This window comes from Notechis scutatus, chromosome 8, assembly GCF_049901735.1.
Source record: "Notechis scutatus isolate UNSWTSFEM ecotype Mainland chromosome 8, rNotScu1.2, whole genome shotgun sequence".
In the NCBI taxonomy this organism is placed as follows: domain Eukaryota; kingdom Metazoa; phylum Chordata; class Lepidosauria; order Squamata; family Elapidae; genus Notechis; species Notechis scutatus.
In genome coordinates this window covers 25,961,446-25,983,277 of record NC_142016.1, presented here as the reverse complement: position 1 = coordinate 25,983,277, position 21,832 = coordinate 25,961,446, and the positions used below count along the sequence as shown (strand labels likewise).

General features: G+C 46.7%; 1 protein-coding gene across 1 annotated transcript; it reads left to right on the top strand.

Annotated features, from left to right (window-relative positions):
- The first annotated feature begins 642 nt into the window (after positions 1-642).
- Positions 643-21,523, top strand: PTGIR (prostaglandin I2 receptor). Its single transcript, XM_026688071.2, has 2 exons — positions 643-1,662; positions 20,636-21,523. Exons 1-2 carry the CDS (start codon positions 817-819, stop codon positions 20,885-20,887), a joined length of 1,098 nt encoding a protein of 365 aa, XP_026543856.1. The 5' UTR covers positions 643-816; the 3' UTR covers positions 20,888-21,523.
- The last annotated feature ends 309 nt before the right edge of the window (positions 21,524-21,832 follow it).

Sequence of the window (21,832 nt, the reverse complement as noted above, 5' to 3'; positions counted from 1 at the left end):
AGCAGCCCACCCTTCCCCCTGCCCAGCCGCCGCGACCCTCCAGCCTTGGGAAAGGCTGCCGGTGCGAGCGATCCTGTCCTCACTTCTGGATCGGAGGCGGTGGGTGGGGTGGGTGGGAGACCCTGGCGAAAGGAGAGAGCGCAGCCCCCGACTTGAGTGGGCGTTGCGCAAGAGCCCCCACGCGGGTCCCGGAGGCTGAGAGGGATCCTGAGCCAGAGAGAGAGACGGGTGGGGAGGGGGGGAGGACTGGCAGAAGCCCGCCCGCCCCTTGGCCTGGCCCCACCGGGGTGGGGGCGGCCGGCCTCGCCCCAGTCCCCGCCCGTTGCTGCAGCTCAGCCCCTCCGTCGCTTCTGCGGGCAGCGCCCGGACGGCTCAGATGCACGCGCGTCCGCCTTGCGCCAGCCGGAGCAGCCTAGGAGAAGCGGAGGCGGAGGAGGAGGAGGCGACCCCCACCCACCCACCCATCCCGGACCCCCCCACCCTGCCCGAGGAGAGCGGGAACGCCCCGCAACCGAAACCAGAGCCGACTTCTGCTTTCCGACGGGGAGACGTGCAGGTATTCCGCCCCCACCTTCCCTGCGCGCCATCCTTCTCCTTCCCCGGGGTGGGGGGATGCCGCAAGCTGCTAGTCCTCAGTGAGGAGCTCTCCCACGACGGGTGTTCCTGGGGCAGGAAGGCGAACCCCCTCCTATTTCTTTGGCCGCTTTCTTTCCCTTCCCAAAGCTGGACGCAGGAGCTGCCCACCCCAGAAGCCTGGCCGGCTGGTCTCTCTCTCTCTCTCTCTCCCCTGCCTCCCCCCTCCTCCTCTCCGTGCCAATGTGCCCGACTCGGAGCCCCGGCTTTCCCGACAGCCTGCCCCGCCGATGCAGCAACCTCACCACCCTGCAGACCAACAGTGACCCCACCCTCAGCTCCTTCATGTTCGCAGCGGGCCTGGTGGGCAACTTGGCGGCCCTGGCCATCCTCGGCCTCCACCGGAAGGAGCAGCGCGCCAAGACCTCGTCCTTCTGCATCTTGGTGACCGGCTTGGTGGTCACCGACCTGGCTGGTACCTGCGTGGTCTCTCCGGTGGTCTTCGTGGCCTACTCTTGCAACTCCACCCTGGTGGGCATGGTGGGCGGCCGGGACTGGCTGTGTAACCTCTTCGCCTTCTCCATGATGTACTTCAGCCTGGCGGCCATGTTCCTGCTCTGCGCCATGGCGGTGGAGCGGTGCCTGGCCATCAGCTACCCCTACGTCTACTCGCAGCACCACATCCGGCGGTGGGTGAAGCTATGCCTGCCCCTCACCTACCTCTTCAGTGGCCTCTTCTGCGCTCTGCCTTTCCTGGAGGTGGGCAAGTTCAAGCAGTATTGCCCGGGCACCTGGTGCTTCGTCCAGATGGACAAGGACTTGGTCTTGGGCGACAAGGACGTGGCCTTCTCGTTGTCCTACGCCACCGTCATGGCCTTCCTCATCGTGGCCATCTTCATCTGCAACGGGCTGGTCATTGTCAGCCTCTGCCAGATGTACCAGAAACAGAGACACCGTCGGCGGGGGTCCCTGGGCGCGGGACAGCGCTGGAAGAAGAGTTGGTTCAGCCGAGGGGAGGAAGAGGTGGATTACCTGATCTTCCTCGCTCTTGTGACCGTCATCTTTGTCATCTGCACGTTGCCCCTCACGGTAGGTGCGGCACCCGCTCCGGGCACAGCTCCGGAGCTCCGGGGAGGGGTCACGTAGAGCAGGGGGGGTCTCCAACCTGGGCCACTTTACGACTTGTGGACTGAAACTCCCAGAATTCCTCAGCCAGCGAAGCTTTAAGATTTGCAGACTTCAACTCCCAGAATCCAATTCTGGGAATTGAAGTCCACAAGTCTTAAAAGTTGCCCAAGTTGGTTGAGGAATTCTGGGAGTTGAAGCCCTCCAGGCTTAAAAGTGGCCAAGGATGGAGACCCCTGCTATAAAATGTCCTGGGAAGGATAGGGATCTGCTCCTTGCTGGTAAAACCATTTTTTTGGGGGGGTGGGATCTCACCTCCACAGTGCCAACTCTGGGGTACACGCAACAGGATACGACGGGAGGGAATTGGCCTTATGAGGTTATGGAAGTTATGGAAGGGAGGATGGTGTCACCACCCCTTAAACTAGAACAGTGTTTCTCAACATTGGCCACTGGAAGACAGAATGGACTTCAACCCCCAGAATTCTGAGCCACCGTGCTATCGAACTGGAAAATGGGGGGACTTCAACTCCCAGAATTCCCCAACCAGCGTAGACAAATCCCTGCCATTTTCTTGGCAAGGTTTGCCGTAAGTGTGTTGCCGTTGTCTCCTTCCTAGAGTTGAGAGAAAGTGGCTGGTCCTTTGCCCTCATAGTCCCCCTGCTGGCTTTGTGCCTTAAGCAGAACTAGAACTCCCAGCCTCCCCGTTTCTAGTCCGATACTTTGACCGGGACACCAAATTGGCTCTTTTCCTGGGAATTTCCCGTCTCTTTCAATACAGGCTGTGGCGTGAAGGCAGCCCGGCCCCACCGACCCTCTATGTCAGGGGTCTCCAACCTTGGCCACTTGAAGACTTGTGGACTTCAATTCCCAGAATGCCTCAGCCAACTTTGGTAACTTTAAAAGTTTTGCTGGGTGGGGAATTCTGGAAGTTGAAGCCCTCCAGGCTTAAAGTGGCCAAGGTTGGAGACCCCCTGTTTTTATAGTATCTCAGCTTCTCTGTGATTTTCATCACAAGAACCATTATCAGAAGAGTCCAAATATTTATAGCTGTCCTTGCTCTTCTTCCCTCCCCGTCGTGTTTTCCTTTGATGCTATCTCTCTTCTCTCCCTCTTTTTGAAGTGTACAATCCCCCAGAATCAGGGTGGGGAGGGGAGAACAGGACAATCTGCATTCTTCCTCCAGTAGCTTAGGTGAACCGTCTTTCCTGGCGGAGAAGTTAATAATAAGCGCGCCTGTCCCCTCTTTCAGGGGCGACACAAAAATGGGAAACGTTTTTTTACTTGTTCAAACTTCACCGAAGGATCTTTTGCAGGTGAAAGGTTTAAAAGTGGAGCCAGTTCATTAAGACAGAAGTCCAAAAGGGAAGCATGAATGTTAACTCGAGGATGGGGGAAAGGGTAGGATTATCCAATTTTAGCAATCCGTGAATTAAAAACAGGGCAAAGTAAATTAAGAATGAATTAATGAGCGCATTAAAAATAGGGCAAAACTCACCTGACAACAGAAAATTTGGGCTCACTCGCGTTCGTAAGCGGAGGAATGCGCATGCATATATTTACTTATTATTAAATGTGTATTCAATTTATATGCTACCCATCTCACTGTCTTATAGATATAAATATATATTCCTGAATATAGCTTGGGAAACCTCCTCCTATTTTGGACACACGCACACATTGTCTAGGGGCATCGTCTCCCCTTCAACCACTCCTGCTTACACACACGTCATTGTCTGCAATGAAAAAGAGAATCTTTATAAGCTGAATTTTCATGCTTCCTCTTGGTCCTCCCCCCCCCACAACATCTGGGGTCCTCCTGCTGCCCCCTTGTCTGAAGGGTGTGGGTGAGTTTGCCAGCTCTTTCTCCTGTCATCGGCAGAGATAGCAAGGCAGGTGTCCTTCTCTTATCTTCTCCCGCCAGGTTCATCAGTGGAGGTTAGGTAGACACAGAGGTACTTAGCAGATTTTCTGCAGCCATCATTGGGGTTCTTGGTCCCCCCAGTTTTGGATAATGTCCAGTGACTTGTCTTGATTTTAAAAGGGGACATTTCTGGACAAAGAAAGAAAAATTGTTCAGAAATAAGCCAGAAAAATTAAGGATATGAGCCTTTCTCTTCTTTCTTTCTTTCTTTCTTTCTTTCTTTCTTTCTTTCTTTCTTTCTTTCTTTCTTTCTTTCTTTCTTAAGTGTCGTACCTTATGCTTCTTGACTCTGGACGAATGTATCTTTTCTTTTATGTACCCTGAGAGCATTTGCACCAAGACAATTTCCTTGTGTGTCCAATTACACTTGGTCAATAAAGAATTCTATTCTATTCTATTCTATTCTATTCTATTCTATTCTATTCTATTCTATTCTATTCTATTCTATTCTGTTCTGTTCTGTTCTGTTCTGTTCTGTTCTGTTCTGTTCTATTCTATTCTATTCTATTCTATTCTATTCTCCCTCCTTCTCCTTCTCCTTCTCCTTCCCATTTCCTTCCTTCCAATCCTCCCTCTCTCCTTTCCTTCCTTCTCTTCCTTTTCTTCCCCCTCCTCTTTCTTCTCCCCAATAGGACAATTAGCAGTCAGTTTATGTGTATCTTTTACTAATTGTTATTCCTCTTCTCCACCACCTCCTCCTTCCTTCCTTGTCCTTTCTTCCTTTCCTTTCCTCCCTCCCTTCCTCCATCTGTCCCTCCCTTCCTTCCTTTTCTCCCCCCTCCCCACCACATTTTCAATTCCACACATGCCCGTTTTCAGGTTTATAGCCTTTGCAATGGAGTTATTTCTTCATTTAGAGTCCCTGAGAACTTGGCCATTTTAAGACGGGTGGGCTCCAATTACCAGAAGTTCCCAGCCAGCAGGTCCCTCATCTATGCTGGTTACCAAACACCCCAATTTTTGTCACCTGACCATGGGAATGCCTGGATAGTGGTCAGTGGGAGGAGTGGTCATGCTGTTTGTCACTTGGAACAGCTGCTAAATGAACAGTTGTAAGTTGAGGACTCCTTTTGGTGAAGATGGAGGTGGGCAACCATCCTTGTTCTGCACTGCCTTGGTAAAGGTTTTCTCCCCCCCCCCCCCCGGTTTTTAAGATGGAAAATCCCCCATGCTGCATTACGAAATGATCATCACGTTGGTGCCTTGTTGTTAAAAGCCACTTTCCTGTCCTTTGTTCCCTTGAAAATTAACCTTCGGGATGGCTCGCCAATCAAATCCACAGGATAGAAGGAAAAAAAACCAAAAGAGAAAAACCGCAGATGAAAGGGGGAAGTGGAAGGAACACCAAACGGTTTCATGATCGCCTGTCAATCAGGAAGCTCTCAGCAAGCGGGAAGGCCAAAGTCTTACCCAAAACCGGGCATTTTTGCGCAACGTGTCATCATTGTCAAACAGAGACACGAGAGGAACAAAATTGCATGCCGGGAATCCTAACCACGGGGCTTAACAGGGGTCAAAAAGCCAAGATGGAGGACGATAGGTTGACACCCACCCTCTTCTTCTTTGTGACAGTCCCTTCAATATTACAAGATGCTATAATGTCACACCAGTCCTTCTGTTCCTTAGACTAGACATACCCAGTTCCTGCAACTGTTGGTCATGTATTTTAGGGCAGAGGTCCCCAAACTTGACAGCTTTAAGATTTGTGGGCTTAGAATTCCTCCTCCTGTCATGTTAGCTCAGGAATTTTGAGAGTTTGAGAGTCCACAAGTCTTAAACTAGCCAAGTTTGAAGACCCTTGTGATAGATGATGGATAGATGATAGATACATACATAGATAGATGATTGATAGATTGATCGATTGACAGATAGGTAAATAGGTAGGTAGGTACAGGGAGAGAGAGGGGGGGAAGAGATGATTAGATCAGGGGTCTTCAAACTTGATAGCTTTAAGACTTGTGGACTTCCACTCCCAGAATTCCTCCTCCAGTTGTTAGCTCAGGAATTCTGGGAGTGGAAGTCCACAAGTCTTAAAGCTATCAAGTTTGAAGACCCTTGTGATAGATGATAGATGATAGATAGATAGACAGACAAACAGACAGATAGACAGACAGACAGATGATTAGATCAGGGGTCCTCAAACTTGACAGCTTTAAGACTTGTGGACTTCCACTCCCAGAATTCCTCCTCCAGTCATGTTAGCTCAGGAATTCCGGGAATTGAAGTCCACCAGTCTTAAACTTGCCAAGTTTGGGCTCTGGAAGCTAAAACATGAAGAACGGTTGCAGGAATAGGATCTGTCTAGTTTAATGAAAAGCACCAGGGGGTGACATGATAGCAGTCTTCCAAGATTTGAGGAGCTTCCCCAAAGAAGAGGAAGGGGTCAACCTATTTTCCAAAGCTCCAGAAGGCAAGAGATAAGAAGCAACGGATGGAAACTCATCAAGGAGAGATCCAATGCAGAATTAAGGAGAAAATTCCCAATAGTTGGAACAATTAATCAGTGGAAGCTGTGGGTGCTCCAACACTGGAGGTTTTCAAGCAAAGATTGGAGAGAACTCTGTCTGAAATAGTACAGGGTTTCCTGCTTGAGAAAGGGGGCAGGGTGGACTAGAAGACCTTCAAAGTCCCTTCCAACTAACTTCTGTTATTCTGATGGGGATGGTTGCCTGCACATTTGAAACAAGCAGGATTTTGATTGGAGAGTCCCAACCACTATCGTGACGTTAAAAAAAAATATTCCCAGGGTTAACCCTTGGCATAATTTACCAAGGAATACAGGGTCTCTGGTTTTGAAATGTTTCCTTTTCTTCCTTGATGGTTTTGGGGTTTCCTGTTATATGCCAAGGGAATTTTCTTCTGGGTGCTGTGAAAATTGACCAGAAGGGCTCGAGAAATTTGACTAGAAGAGCTAGTCTTGAAATGGATGAAAAAGGATTATTTTCAGAAGCTGGACGCCTTTTAAAACCAACTAAAGAGGGATAAACAAGAAAGGCAAAAGATTTGGCAGTTGAGGTGTCCCCCCAGCCTTGTTTCTCTTAAATTTGTTCTTTTAATTCATTTTCAACCTAATTCTTTTCAAATGCACAGGAATGAAGGAAGAGCGATGCTGCTTAAGAAAGGTGCCAGTAAATATTTAAGGTGCTTCCGTGTTCTCTAAAAGGCGCTTTCATTATTAAACTGCACCCAAATTAGATGGAAACGCTTTACAGGATAGAAAAATGCACCCGCAGTTCGCAGCTTGCCATGTTCGCAGCTGGGCAGTTCGCAGCTTGCCATGTTCAGTAGGTAAACAGGGTGGTTTTTTTTTAAAGCTTAATTTATAATTTTAGCTTTTATTTTCTGTTTGGTTTCTCTGGAAATGCAAGGAGGCCCGTTCATAAAGCCAAAAACCTGGTTTTCGTTTGCAATTTGCAAGTCTGAGGAAGCGAAAAACAGGCGCAAAAAAGCGGCCAGTGTGTGTCATGTTCTAAATGTTGGCTGATAGCCTCCTGGTTGGAAAAGATGGCAGGGAGGGCAGAAAAGTCAAGATGGCAGCCCTCATTGTGCAATTGAAGCAAAGCTGGCTGAGGACCTCTGGGAGTTGAAGACCACAAGTCTTAAAGTTGTCAAGGTTGGAGACCCCTGCTCCAAGTTGTAAATTATGAGCAGCTCAAAATAAGAAGCCGTGTACCCTGCGGGGTGGAATGGCTGATCATTGAGGAAGCTTTATTGGTGTGAAGTGAGCCAACTTTCATCCTGAATCTTCGGTTTCTCCTGGCTGGGGAATTGTGGGGGTTTGAAGTCTTAAAATTGCCAAAGTTGTTTTAGAGCTCAAGTATCAGAATTCCCAAGCTGGAAAGAGGCCTTAGGTCCTCTAGTCAAACCCCTCACTCAAGAAGGAGACCCTCTACCATTTCAGACAAATAGTTATCCAATATTTTCTTGAAAACTTCCGTTATTGGAGCATTCACAACTTCTGGTGGCAAGCTGTTCCACTAATTAATTGTTCTGTCGGGAAATCTCTCCTTAATTCCAGGTTGCTTCTCTCCTCGATTTGTTTCCATCCGTTGCTTCTTGTCCCGCCTTGAGTTGCTTTGGAGAATAGCTTGACCCCCCCCTTCTTTGGGGCAGCCCCTCAAATACTGGAAGACTGCTATCGATCACCCCTAGTCCTCCTTTTCATTAAACTGCTAGACAGACCCAATTCCCGCAACAGTTTTTCATATGTTTTAGCCCAGGAGTCTTCAAACTTGACAGCTTTAAGACTGGTGGACGTCAACTCCCAGAATTCCTCCTCCAGTCATGTTAGCTCAGGAATTCTGGGAGTGGAAGCCCACAAGTCTTAAATTTGCCAAGTCTGAAGACCCTTGTTTTAGCCAAATCCTCTTCGTTGCTCTTTTCTGCACTCTTTCCAGAGTCTCTACATCTTTTCTTTTTGACATCGTGGCGACCAAAACTGGATGCGGTATTCCAAGTGTGGTCTTACCAAGGCACTATAAATTGGTATTAATGCTTCAGGTGATCTTGATTCTATCTTTCTATTAATGCAGCCTAGGATTGCACTGGCCTTTTTGGCTGCTGCCTCACACTAATGGCTCATGTTTAAGTGATCATCCAGTAGGACTCCAAGATCCCCCTCGCAGTTACTGCTTATTGAGCCAGGTGCATTGGGGTTTTTTTTTTCTTGCCTAAATGTAAAACCTTCCTCTTTTCTACATTGCATTTCATTTTGTTAGAACAGAGGGCCCAGTGTTCCAGTCTGTCGTATTCAAATGCCTGAACTTTCCCTCTTGCCATCCACTGCCTGGTAGTTCCAATCCACCGCTCCTTAGGATCCGGCTAAAACAGGATGGCTGGAGGCTGTTGTACATTTTACTGGTGCAACAGAAAGCTGGCAGGGCGTGATAAGTTAGCACAAAAGGCTGTTTGGGTCAGGCTGTGTCAATAATTGAGAGAGGCCTAATCAGAACGATGGATAAAGAACAAAATAGAATAGAATTCATTATTGGCCAAGTGTGATATTTGTCTTTGGTGCCTATGCACTCAGTGTATACAAAAGGAAAACAAATACATTCATCGAGAATCGTAAGTTGCAACACTTAATAATAGTCATAGGGTACAATAAGCAATCAAATCATACTCGGAAACAGCCAATAAAGAAAAAAATACAAAGGGGCAAGAGACCAACTTGCCAAGGGGGTCAAAGCTGCCTGAATCAGAGGCTGGGTGGGGGGCAGAGCTTCATTTATTGGGGTTCTTTGTCAAAACCCTCGAAAAGTTTGCTCCAAATTATGTACTGCAAGTCCTGCCAATCCAGTTCCCCAAACCAGGAGATGGGAGAAGAATCTCGCCCGAACCAAATTGAATTTCAAGTTTTGTTCCACTCCGTCACTGGATGCCAGCCTACGGTTGTGCCGATTGAGGTCTTGTGCGTGCGTGGGTGGTTCTCTCTGCCCTCCTTCAATCACGGCCAGCCTTATCATTTCATCTAGGGGTAGGAAGTGGCAGAGTTTCTAGGGCACGAGGCAAGCTTTGCCACCCCCTTCCTTCCGTTGCTTGGCTTTGCACCATGCAATCTGATTTTGGGGTTGTTGTTTTTTCTCGCGGGGTGGAAAGAACGACACACACACGATCGCTGCAGGATTCAAAAGCTGCCCTGGGCGAGAATCAAGGCTGTATTTTTTTTAAACACCCAGTTTTCAGCTCAGAAAAAGTAGGCCAGCCTGTTTAGAATACGGAGGAATGACAGAGGAAGGATGGAATCTGTCCTCTGCACCTCTATAACGGTCTGGTTCGGTTCTGCAACCCAACAGGACAGACACAGACTCCAGAGAGGAATTAGGACCAATGCAGAAAAACACAATGGCTACTAACCTGCCTTCCATGGAGGAGGACCTGTATCCTGCACGAGTCAAAAAGAGGGCTGTGAAAATATTTACAAACCCCTCACATCCCAGACATAAACTGTTTCAACTCCTTCCCTCAAAATGACCCAAATGTCATCACTCTGCTAAACAAATAATTCCCTCAACGCTATCCAACTATTTACTAAGTCTGCACTACTATTACTATTAATCTTCTCATCACTCCTGATTACTCATCCCCTACCACTTGTGACTGTATGACTGTAGCTTGGTTGCTTGCATCCTTACGATTTATATGGACTGTTTCCTAGTATGATTCGATGGCTTATTGTTCTGTATGACTATCATAAAGTGTTGTACCTGATGATTCTTGAGTCTTGACGAATGTCTCTTTTCTTCTATGTACACAGAGTATTTGCACCAAAGACAAATTCCTTGTGTGTCTAATCACACTTGGCCAGTAAAGAATTCTATTCTATTCTATTCTATTCTATTCTATTCTATTCTATTCTATTCTATTCTATTCTATTCTATTCTATTCTATTCTATTCTATTCTATTCTATTCTATTCTATTCTATTCTGTTCCTAGTTCTATTTTATTCTATTTCTATTTCTATTCTGTTCTGTTCTATTCTATTCTATTCTGTTCCTAGTTCTATTTTATTCTATTTCTATTTCTATTTCTATTTCTATTTCTATTTCTATTCTATTCTATTCTATTCTATTCTATTCTATTCTATTCTATTCTATTCTATTCTATTCTATTCTATTCCACTCTCTATTCTACTCTACTCTATTCTATTTTTCTATCCTATTTTCTATTCTATTCTATTATTCTATTCTATTCTATTCTATTCTATTCTATTCTATTCTATTCTATTCTATTCTATTCTATTCTATAATACGGGGTAAAAAATCTTAGGAAGAAATACAGATAGTTCTCGAATTGCAACCATTCATTTAACATCTGCTCAAAAGTTACGTTGCCTCCTGGAAAAAATGACTTACAAACCAGTCTTCACACTTACGACTGTCGTAGTATCCTCCCCGAATTCGGGCACTTGGCAATCAAGCCCAGATTGACAAAGGTTGCAGCTTCCCGGGATCAAGGGATCTCCACTGGCGATCTTACGGCAAGCGAAGTCATTGTGGGGGAGCCGGATTCACTTAACGACAGCCTGAGTCATTTAACAACAGCAGTGATTCGCTCACCCTTGGCCAAAAAACAAACAAAAAACAAAGGTCATAAAATCAAGCGCAACTCACTGAATGAATCCTTGCTTAGCAATGGAAATTCTGCGCCCAACGGAGCTCGTAAGTCGAAGATTATAAAGCCTCAGTGGCGCGGTGCTTAGAGTGCAGTGCTGCAAGCCACTTCTGCTGACTATCAGCTGCCTGCAATTTGGCAGTTCAAATCCCACCAGGCTCCAGGTTGACTCAGCCTTCCGTCCTTCCGAAGTGGGTAAAATGAGGACCTAGATGGTTGAAGACAAGAGGCTGACTCTGTAAACCTTCCTTCCTTCCTTCCTTCCTTCCTTCCTTCCTTCCTTCCTTCCTTCCTTCCTTCCTTCCTTCCTTCCTTCCTTCCTTCCTTCCTTCCTTCCTTCCTTCCTGTTAGAATGGAGTATTGCAGGCTAACTCTGCCCACTGCCAGCAGTTCGATTCTGACCAGCTCAAGGTTGACTCAGCCTCCCGTCCTTCCGAGGTGGGTCAAATGAGGACCCAGATGGTTGGGGGCAAGAGGCTGACTCTGTAAACCTACCTCCTTCCTTCCTTCCTTCCTTCCTCCCTTCCTTCCTTCCTTCCTTCCTTCCTTCCTTCCTTCCTTCCTTCCTTCCTTCCTTCCTTCCTTCCTTCCTGTTAGAATGGAGTATTGCAGGCTAACTCTGCCCACTGCCAGCAGTTCGATTCTGACCAGCTCAAGGTTGACTCAGCCTCCCGTCCTTCCGAGGTGGGTCAAATGAGGACCCAGATGGTTGGGGCAAGAGGCTGACTCTGTAAACCTACCTCCTTCCTTCCTTCCTTCCTTCCTTCCTTCCTTCCTTCCTTCCTTCCTTCCTTCCTTCCTTCCTTCCTTCCTTCCTTCCTTCCTTCCTTCCTTCCTGTTAGAATGGAGTATTGCAGGCTAACTCTGCCCACTGCCAGCAGTTCGATGTTGACCAGCTCAAGGTTGACTCAGCCTCCCGTCCTTCTGAGGTCGGTCAAATGAGGACCCAGATGGTTGGGGGCAAGAGGCCGACTCTGTAAACTGCTTAGAGAGGGCTGGAAAGCACTGGGAAGCCAGATAGAAGTCTAAGGGCTATTGCTAGTATTGGCAAACTAGCCCTTTGGGCCTTCTCGGCGTTTTGAGATGTGGCGGGAGGGTTAACCATGCACTTTAAAAGGGAGGGGCCTTCAACGGCCAGATCCCTGGGAAAAAAAAGTTACCCCCCAAACGCTGCAGGGAAATGCTGGAAAAAGGAAGCCAGAAGCTGAAAAGCAATTAAGGCAGCAATTATTGCTTGTGCAGAACAGGAAAAAACCCAGACTGGTCTCCGGAGAGCATCTTCTCCTTGTGGTTTCAGGGGAAGTGGGAAAATACTTCTGACGGTTGCCCATCTCTCTCTCCCAGCTGTGGAATATGGGCCAGGGAATCACAGCAGGGCTAGGGGAGGGCGGTTTCCCAATCCTCTCCCCTCGGAGCCCACCCCCCTCTGAAAATTGTGCTGGCTGCTGCAGAATTCCTGGAAAATGGTCCTTTTTATTGTAAAAGGGGTGGGGGCGACATGACTGGACACGCCCAGGCAAAGGTCGAGTGCCATTTTCATTCCAGAGCAGTGGGATCAAATTAAATTGGGTCCCTGCGTCGGCCGCTGGCCAAGGTTGTCCTCCAAGACAAAACGCAGCCGTTGACTTAGAACAAGCCTGCATGGGACAGCCTGGTTGGCCAGCGGCCAAAGATTTTGAGACCAGGCCTCTTCAATCTGGCGCTTTCCAGAAATGCCGAGACTCCGGCGCCCAAAACTCCCAGCCAGCCTGCCTGCCCCCTGCAACTAGCACCCTCTTTTCTTTGGAGAACTGACTCTGTGGTTTCTTTCCCCAAACCCCAAAACCTTTAACCTTAGACTGTCCACTATTGACCTCACCCCTTTCCTAAGAGGTCTGTAGGGGCTGTGCATAAGTTCACCAATGTGCCTACCGTCCCTGTCCTGTTCTTTCTTTTTATTTTTCTTATATGTATCCATTTCATGTATTCATAACTATGTTATACTTATACCTGTTATCTTATAATCGCTTGACAAAATAAATAAATAAAATAAAACCTCGCTGGCTTTAAGAGGGGTGGACTTCAACTCCCAGAATTCCCCAGCCAGCATACTCTTGAACTCGATGTGTGGACCACAACTCCCAGAATTCCCCAGTTAGTGTGGTTTAAGAGGGGTGGACTTCAACTCCCAGAATTCCCTAGCCAGCAGACTCTTGAACTTGAACATGTGAGGACCACAACTCCCAGAATTCCCCAGTTAGTGTGCTTTAAGAGGGATGGACTTCAACTCCCAGAATTCCCTAGCCAGCAGACTCTTGAACTTGAACATGTGAGGACTACAACTCCCAGAATTCCCCAGTTAGTGTGCTTTGAGGGGTGGACTTCAACTCCCAGAATTCTCCAGCCAGCATACTCTTGAACTCGATGTGTGGACCACAACTCCCAGAATTCCCAGTTAGTGTGGTTTAAGAGGGTGGACTTCAACTCCCAGAATTCCCTAGCCAGCAGACTCTTGAACTTGAACATGTGTAGACCACAACTCCCAGAATTCCCCAGTTAGTGTGCTTTAAGAGGGATGGACTTCAACTCCCAGAATTCCCTAGCCAGCAGACTCTTGAACTTGAACATGTGACGACTACAACTCCCAGAATTCCCCAGTTAGTGTGCTTTAAGAGGGATGGACTTCAACTCCCAGAATTCCCTAGCCAGCAGACTCTTGAACTTGAACATGTGTGGACCACAACTCCCAGAATTCCCCAGTTAGCGTGCTTTAAGAGGGGTGGACTTCATCTCCCAGAATTCCTCAGCCATGCTGGCTGGGGCCTTCTGGGAGCTGAAGTCCACCCCTTTTCACATGCCTTAGCAACCAGTCTGGGGAATTCTGAGGGTTGACGTCCGCCCATCTTAAAGTCACTGAGGTTGAGAGAGACATATACTGCTACCCTGAGAACCCGACCAATGAGACCATTCATTTCCTGACAATTTCCACGATGGGACCGCCATCCTTTTCTTCTTCCAACTTCTGATTCTCAGTTCATCTTCTCAGCTCTCTCTTCCCAGAATATCCCCTCCTAGTCCTTGGGGGGAAGCCCCACGTAACGGGGCCAAAAGGGTTTGGCAAGCCGAGGGGGCTGCTCAGACCCGATGCACTACAGTTCCCATCCGACGTCGGCCAGCCCAGCCGTTGGCTCGAGGCCCTTCTGGACATCTATGAGGACCTAAGCAAAGCTTAGTCATTTTTCAACTAGCATCCCCAGAGGCGTAGCGGCCTCTCCAAGCGGAGCAAAGATTTTTCTAAAACAAAGAAGGAACAGAATAACAAGAGATGGATGGGACCCTGGAGGTCTTCTAGTCCAACCCCTTGCTCAAGCAGGAAACCCTACATCATCCTGGTCATCCAATGGCTGTCCAGTTTCTTCTTGAAAACCTCCAGTGATGGAGCACCAACATCTGGTGGCAAGCTGTTCCACCGGTTAATTGTTCTCACTTTTGGAAAGTTTCTCCTGACTTCCAGTTTGCCTCTCTCCTTGGTGACTTTCTGTCTGTTGCTTCTTGTCCTGCCTTTGGGGGTCTTTGGAGAATAATTTGACCCCCGTTTTCTTTGGGGCAGCCCCCCAAATACTGGGATACTGCTGTCAAGCCACCCTCAGGTCCTTCAGATCAGGTTACAGCACAGAGTTTAGGAGCTAACAGTGTCAAGGCTTTGACTCACGAGGTTGGATTCCTAAAACTTAGAACACGGAATAACAGAGTTGGAAGGGACCCTGGAGGTCATCTAATCCAGCCCCGTGCTCAAGGAGGAGACCCTACATCATTTCAGAAGAAACGGTCGTCCAATCTCTTCTTAAAAACCTCCAAGGATGGAGCACCAATGATTCAGCACGGGGTTGGATTAGATGACCTCCAAGGTCCCTTCCAACTTCTGAAGACAAGCCATGCCACTGGTTAATTATTCTCACAATTAAAGAAATTCCTCCTTAGTTCCTGGTTGCTTCTCTCCTTGATGAGTTTTCCATCCGTTGTTTCTAGTCCTGACTTCGGGGGTCCAATAGGTTGGGGCAGCCCCTCAAATATTGGAAGATGCTACCCTGTCTTCGTCGTCCCCCCCATCCTTCTTTTCATTAAATTAAATCTACCCAATTCCAGCAACTGTTCTTTGTATGTTTTAGTCTTCTAATCCTCTGTGTTGCTCTTCTCAGCATCCTTTCCAGAGTCTCAACATCTTTTTTTTATATCGTGGGGACCAAAACTGGATGCAGTCTTCCAAGGGTGGCCTTATCAAAAGCTTATAAAGCCGTATTAAAACGCCCCATGATCTTTGATTCTCTCCCTCTGTTAATGCAGCCTGGGACTGTGTTGGCTTTTTGGGCAGCCGCAGTATGCAAGTCACTTGTGAGGAGATCGGTTTCCAAAGATGCCGTTCTTTTACAAAGAATTGTAAAAGGAGCCTGCGCCAACCTTTCCATTTTGAAAGAGGGGGATCTTAACACAGCTGACTAATTAGACTGTTTTTCTGTCCTAAATCAGGTTGATATTTAAGGGAGAATTTGGATAAGTTAAAAACAAAACAAAACCCACATTAAAAAACAAAAAAACAAGCGCTTACAAAAAGGCACTTATAAAAACACAGCTGCAGCATTTGAAACACAACCAAAACTGTGTTTTTCTTCCTTTGTTAGAGGCACTGCAAATGCTTTTAAAAGTGCTTTATAAACTAGCATTCCTAAGAAAACGACATTTCTTCCAACAAAGATTTTAATCTGCAGTGCGATTTAATTTAATCTGGGATTAAACCAGGTGGAAGAAAGGATAGAGTGTATAGATGTAGTATATCATATATATAGAAAATATAGTATATTGTATACTAGCTCGATACCCGTACTTTGCTACAAAACTATGTGGTCGATCTTAGTTTTTTGGGAGGAAAATAGGGGGGGGGCGAGTATTCTGCCTCTGCCTACCAGCATCCATTGGTATTCATCTGGCTAGTGTCTGCTCAGTGTGTGAGAGAGTTGAGGGCTGCTTGGAAACTGAAACAGTATTTGCTGTGTGAGCAAGGAGACAACAAGGAGCCTGGGCGTGACTTAGCTCAACTGTTCTGTACTAAAGCTGCTTGGTGCTGTGAAACTGAACCTGAAACTCCTCCCCTCTGCTTGTGTTTTGCCTTTGGAAGAGATTTCTTTCCAGGTGGGGAGGGGGAGTAGAACTCCTTAGCATCAGAGCGTGTTAATAATAATAATAATATAGGGAATATTAATGCTCTGATGGTCATTTCGAAAAATCCTTTCTTAGTGAGCATCTAGAAGCCAAGAGGAAGATACGTGCCAAATTTTAAGTTTGTAGGCTTTACGGTTCTGGAGATTTTGTGATGATGCGTGAGTGGTATTTCGCTTTTAGATAGAAGATAGATAGATAGATAGATGATAGATAGATAGATAGATAGATAGATAGATAGATAGATAGATAGATAGATAGATAGATAGATAGATAGATAGATAGATAGATAGATAGATAGATAGATAGATAGATAGATAGATAGATAGATAGATAGATAGATAGATAGAGAGAGAGAGAGAGATGGATGATAGATAGAGACAGATAGAAATAGATAGATATATAGGTATAGAAGATAGATAGATATAAGTAGTTCATTGTGTGACCATTCGAAATTACAACGGCATTGAAAAAAGGGACTTACGACCGTTTTTCACACTTATGACCATTGCAGCATTCCTTAACAACCAGGTTACTAACTGAAGCACTGCAGTGATTCACTGAACAGCTGTGGGAAGCAAGGTCATAAAACAGGGGCAAAACTCACTTTGAGAAATGTCTCCTTTATTCACAGAAATTTTGGGCTTATTTGTGGTCGCAGGTCGAGGACTACCTGTATATAGATATAAATTAAATCGTATATAGATAGATACATTCCTTGTTGTTATTATAAGCCAGCATGTGAATTTCCTAATGAATTTAGGTCAGTTGGGAAGTGAAATAAAACGATCCCAAAACTTTCCATTCCCTGAGCTGGGAATTTCTATAAATCCTTTAATTCTTTTCTTTGTTTGGCTGGTTCTGGCTCTCTTATTACCTGATCAAAGTTTCTTCCAACTGGGTAAAACTTGCTGAAGTTCTTTGTGCAGTTAAACATCTGCCAAAGATAAATATTCCTCGGTTGCTTTTTTGTTTTAAGGGCAGCCATTTGTTTGTTAAAAGGAAGAGGGTTTCTTTTTTTAATTCTGACAAGCACAAGCTAAAAATACAGATCAACATTTATAAATACAAGCCTGACAAGCTCTGCTTCAAAAGCCACCCTTCTTGTAAATTTCCACCTCCGTTAACAAAGCCTGGCTTTTAATTTTTGCATCCTAGGCACGGATCGATTTTTTTTTAATTGGGCTTTGTCATAAAGAGAATATAGGTGTTGTGGTTTGCCAGCAGCCGGTGCAGCCGGCAGCAGAAATGGACAGTGGGGCAGAACGGGGACCAGTCAGGGAGTCTGGAGAAGATTCGGACGAGGGTCCTGCGTCGGATGCAGAGGTGGGGCCAGGACCTTCTGGGAGTGGGGGGCTCCCTCTGGAACCTCCAGAATCTGGCAGCAGCGAGGCAGAGGAACCAGGGGAGCTTGTTCCCAGTGTGCATATGCACAGAGCTGCTAGGAGGCGAGAGCAGCTGAAATAGAATTCTGGAGTAAGGCTGGGCGGTGATTGGCCCCTCCCATAAGGGATAAAAGTCAGACCTCAATGACGAAATCTTTGCAGGAAGCAAAGGAGTTCAATCGGTTCAGAGTCATAGTTGAAGCTCTTTATACTTCGGTTGGTTTTTTTTTTCTTGTGCTTCGGTTGGTTTCTTTTATAATTAATTTGATCCTTCTGTTTTTGGCAGCATTCCACAGCACTGAAAGGCGTGTGCTTATCTTGGGGGACTGTTTAAGATTAGTTCTGGCTGGGAATGGAAACAATTCCCAGCATTGCAATAAAGTAGGTTTTGCTTTTAAAACAAGTTTGTGATTGATTACGGTTTATGAAGCCTGGGTCAGAACAGTAGGTCAGGGAGGGGACAACTGCAGCATTACCTTCCGTTTGCAATGTCCTGTGTAGGCAGTCCTCGAATTACGACCGCAGCGGGCAGTGAAATTTCCGCCGCTAAGCAGAGGAATTTGCTAAGTAACGTTGCACCCAATTTTAGAACCTTTTGGCCACAGTGCTTAAGACAATGACTGCAGTTGTTAAGTGGATCATGGAGTCGCTAAGCAAATCCAGCTTCCCCGATTGAGTTGGCTTATCGGAAGATGGCTGGGAAAGTTATAAATGGTGATCGTGTCACACACACACACACACACACACACACAGAGGATTGTTGCCAAGTGCCTGAATTTTAATCCTGTGACTATAGAGATGCTGCAGTGGTCAAAAGTTGTAAGTCCCTTTTTTCCAGTGCTGTTGTAACTTGGAATTAGCACTGCTGATGTTACCTAGTTTTGTAACGAAATGTCTGCAAGAAAACCACCAAGCTCAGAGAGCACCAAGGACCCCACAGTCTTCCTCCTTCTCTTCATTTCTCCGTCATCCATTCTCCTTTCTCTTCCATTCTGTGCTTCCCATTCCCTTCTAACACTGACAATGTTACCTAGCTGGGTTATGAAATGTCTGCAAGAATACAGCCTAGCTCAGAGTGCACCGAGGACCCCTACAGTCTTCCTGCTCTTCCTCCTCTTCCTAAACCCCACTCTCTTCTACAACTGATGATGTTCCCTAGTTGGGTAATAAAACATCTGCAAGAAAACCACCAAGCTCAGAGAGCACCAAGGACCCCACAATCCTCCTCCTCTTCCTAAACCCCACTCTCTTCCAGCACTGATGATGCTTCCTAGTTGGGTCATGAAACATCTGCAAGAAAACCACCAAGGTCAAAGAGCACCGAAGACCCCAGAGTTCAACCGGACTTGCAAATAATTTTCTTCTATGGATACACGCAGATGCTGACACCCGTTTCGAGCTTGCGGCCTGTGATTTTTCTGGGTCAGAGCGCAAGACATTTCTCACCAGGGGATACGCAGCTGGGGAAAACATCTGGGCTTGGGATGAACGCCTTCTTTGGGCCGCTTGTGTGCCTGCAACAGAAGACCTGCCCCTGCTCTTGCGCATGTTTCTTCTTTCCTCCAGCCCTGATTTTATTCCTGAGAAGAGAGAGGCCCTCCTTCTCTCAGTTCCCATCCTCGTTTCTCGGGACTTTTGCAATCAGTTAAGAGGTCAAAAAGTGATCTCGAATGTCTTGAAGGAAAAAAAATCCAAAAGAATATCATTCATTTGGGGGAAGAACAGAGCAATTTTTAGCAACCAGGCTGGAGACCCCATCACCACACCAGGTCATGTGCATTATAAATAATCCGGACTGCCTCCTTCACGTTAATCGGAAACTGCTCCAGCCAGGAAGCTGAAATGGGGTGGCCTTTGGGTCAGTCTGATCCATGGCACAGGATTATTGCAACGATAAAATGAGGAAAAAAAAAAGTGAACAATCAAATAAACAAAGGTGATTTTCGGAAGGCCCCAATTCCAGGGGTTTCTTTGCACAGGGGATAGAATTCACCCCACGTATCTTTCAAGTCTGACATCCGTGCAAGCGAGAAACCTTGACTTGTGAAGGTTATGATCCTAGGGTGATGGAGTGGGTCGTTTTTTCAAAGCTTGGGACGATTTCGAGGGATCTGGGGACAAATCAGCAAGGATCTCCAAACTTGGCCATTTTTTAAGACTTGTGGATTTCAATATCAGGGTTGGTGGTTTTCTTGCAGACATTTCACAACCCAACTAGGGAACATCATCAGTGCTAGAAGGGAAAGGAGGAGGAGGAGGACTTTGGGGTCCTTGGTGTTCTCTGTGCTTGGTTGTTTTCTTGCTGATGTTTCATTACCCATCTAGGTAACATCATCAGTTCTAGAAGAGAAGTTGTGGGAAGAAGGAGGAGAATGAGGAGAACTATAGGCTGGGTTGGTTTCTTGCAGACATTTCATGACCCAACTAGGGAACATCATTAGTGGTAGGAGACAGTGGGGTTTTATTTATTTGATTTATTTTTGTCAATTGCTTACAAGATAATAGGTATAAGTAAAAACATAGTTATGAATACATGGATACATATAAGTAAAATAAAAAGAACCAATAGGACACGGACGGTAGGCACATTGGTGCACTTATGCACGGCCCCTACAGACCTCTTAGGAAAGGGGTGAGGTCAATAGTAGACAGTCTAAAGTTAAAGGTTTTGGGGTTTGGGGAAGAAACTACAGAGTCGGGTAGAGTGTTCCAGACATTGACCGCTCTGTTGCTGAAGTCGTATTTCCTGCAATCAAGTTTGGTGCGGTTAACCTTGAGTTTATATGTATTGTTTGCTCTTGTGTTGTTATGGTTGAAGCTGAAGTATTCATTGACAGGTAGGACATTGCAATGTATAATTTTATGTACTATACTTAGACCAGACCAAAGGTGGCATAGTTCTAGGTTGTCTAGGTCTAGAATTTCAAGTCTGGTGGCATAAGGTATTCTGCAACGAGTAGAGGAGTGGAGGACTCTTCTTGTGAAATTTTGGGTTTGTGGAGAGGAGGAGGAGGAGGAAGAGGAGGACTGTGGGGTCCTTGGTGCTCCCTGAGCTTGGAGGTTTCCTTGCAGACATTTCATGACCCTACTAGAAAACATCATCAGTGCTAGAAGGGAGAGGAAGAGGACTGTAGGGTCCTTGGTGCTCTTTGAGCATGGTAGTTTTCTTGCAGGCGTTTCATGACCCAACTAGGGAAGATGACCGGTGGTAGAAGGCAGGATTTGTGGAGAGGAGGAGGAGGAGGAGGAGGAGGAAGACTGTGGGGTCCTTGGTGCTCTCTGAGCTTGCTTGCTAACCCCTTGCTTCCTGTTGCCCTCTAGATCCGAGCCTACATCGGGGGCATCGATCCAGACCACAGCGAAGCGGCCGACATGGTGGCCTTCCGCTTGAGCGCCCTCAACCCCATCGTGGACCCTTGGCTCTTCATCATCTTCCGCCATGCCGTCTTCCGCAGCCTCCGCCATTTCTTCTGCTACCAGCTCAGCTGGCCCTGCTGGTTTCGGCCGCCCAAAGGGACGACCACGCTCAGGATTCAGGACAGCCTCCCCTGCCAAGCCCAGTCGGTCTGCTGAGAGAGTCTCCTGTCCTAAACTTTGGAATTTGGGGCTCCTTGGCAGGTGGGGGGGGGAGGGGCCAATTTGGGGAGGGCCTGGGGAGCTGGGCAGGAAGCCCCCTCCCCTACCATCCCTGAGAGTCCAAGAATCGACAGAAGAAGCATCTCCTTGGAAAAGCTGATTGGGGAAGGATGGCAGAGTTGGAAGGTCTTCTAAGCCAACCCAGGTTGAGGAACGTTTGAGGGCATCTGATATGGCTTTGGCTGCAGGAGAAGGGAAGGCCCATTCTGCCTCCAAAGGGGGCTAAATTGGAGGGAGGGGCTGGGAGAAACACAACCTGAGATTTACTTTGCACCTCTTTGGGTCCAGCGCCCTTCTTTGACTTCAGGTAGCGTATGACTAGTGATGCTACCTTTCTGGGTACCACTTCATGCAGGATGCTGCTGCTAGTTGCACTGAAGAATCCTGCAGGACCTGGACAGGCCTTGAAGAAATAAAGGAAGCACTGAAAATAAACCTTCATCTCGCCCTGTAACTTTAACTTATTTCTTGGATTTTATTTTTTAAACCCCCGCCATCTTCAGACGCTCGGCGGCTCATAAACCCTGAGAAACGCCCGCCACGCCAGCACATAAACTCAACTAGAGAAACTGCAAAAAAAGAGAAATAGATTTAACTAAGCCGCGATGCTTCTATTCTGGCTTCCAAAACTTAACTTCTCCCAAAGGAATTTATCTGGCCGGGTCTTTGTTGCTTCCATTTATTTTTATTTGATTTAATTTTTTGGCCCAACATCTTTTTTTCCTATTCAAATGGGATTGCGGTTTTTGGGGGAACAAAACATGGCTGGCTTTTTTTTTTTTTTTAAATTGAATGTTTTGCTGGAAGTTTTAAGATTCTTTGGGGATGAAGTGGATTTTTTTACAAGGGTTAGTTAGGGCAAACACTTTGAAAGCTTAACAC

Excerpts from the sequence above, each read along its gene's own strand:
- PTGIR (XM_026688071.2), top strand. The coding sequence starts at position 817 with ATGTGCCCGACTCGGAGCCCCGGCTTTCCCGACAGCCTGCCCCGCCGA. Across the intron at positions 1,663-20,635 it reads TCTGCACGTTGCCCCTCACG|ATCCGAGCCTACATCGGGGG; the intron begins GTAGGTGCGGCA and ends GTTGCCCTCTAG.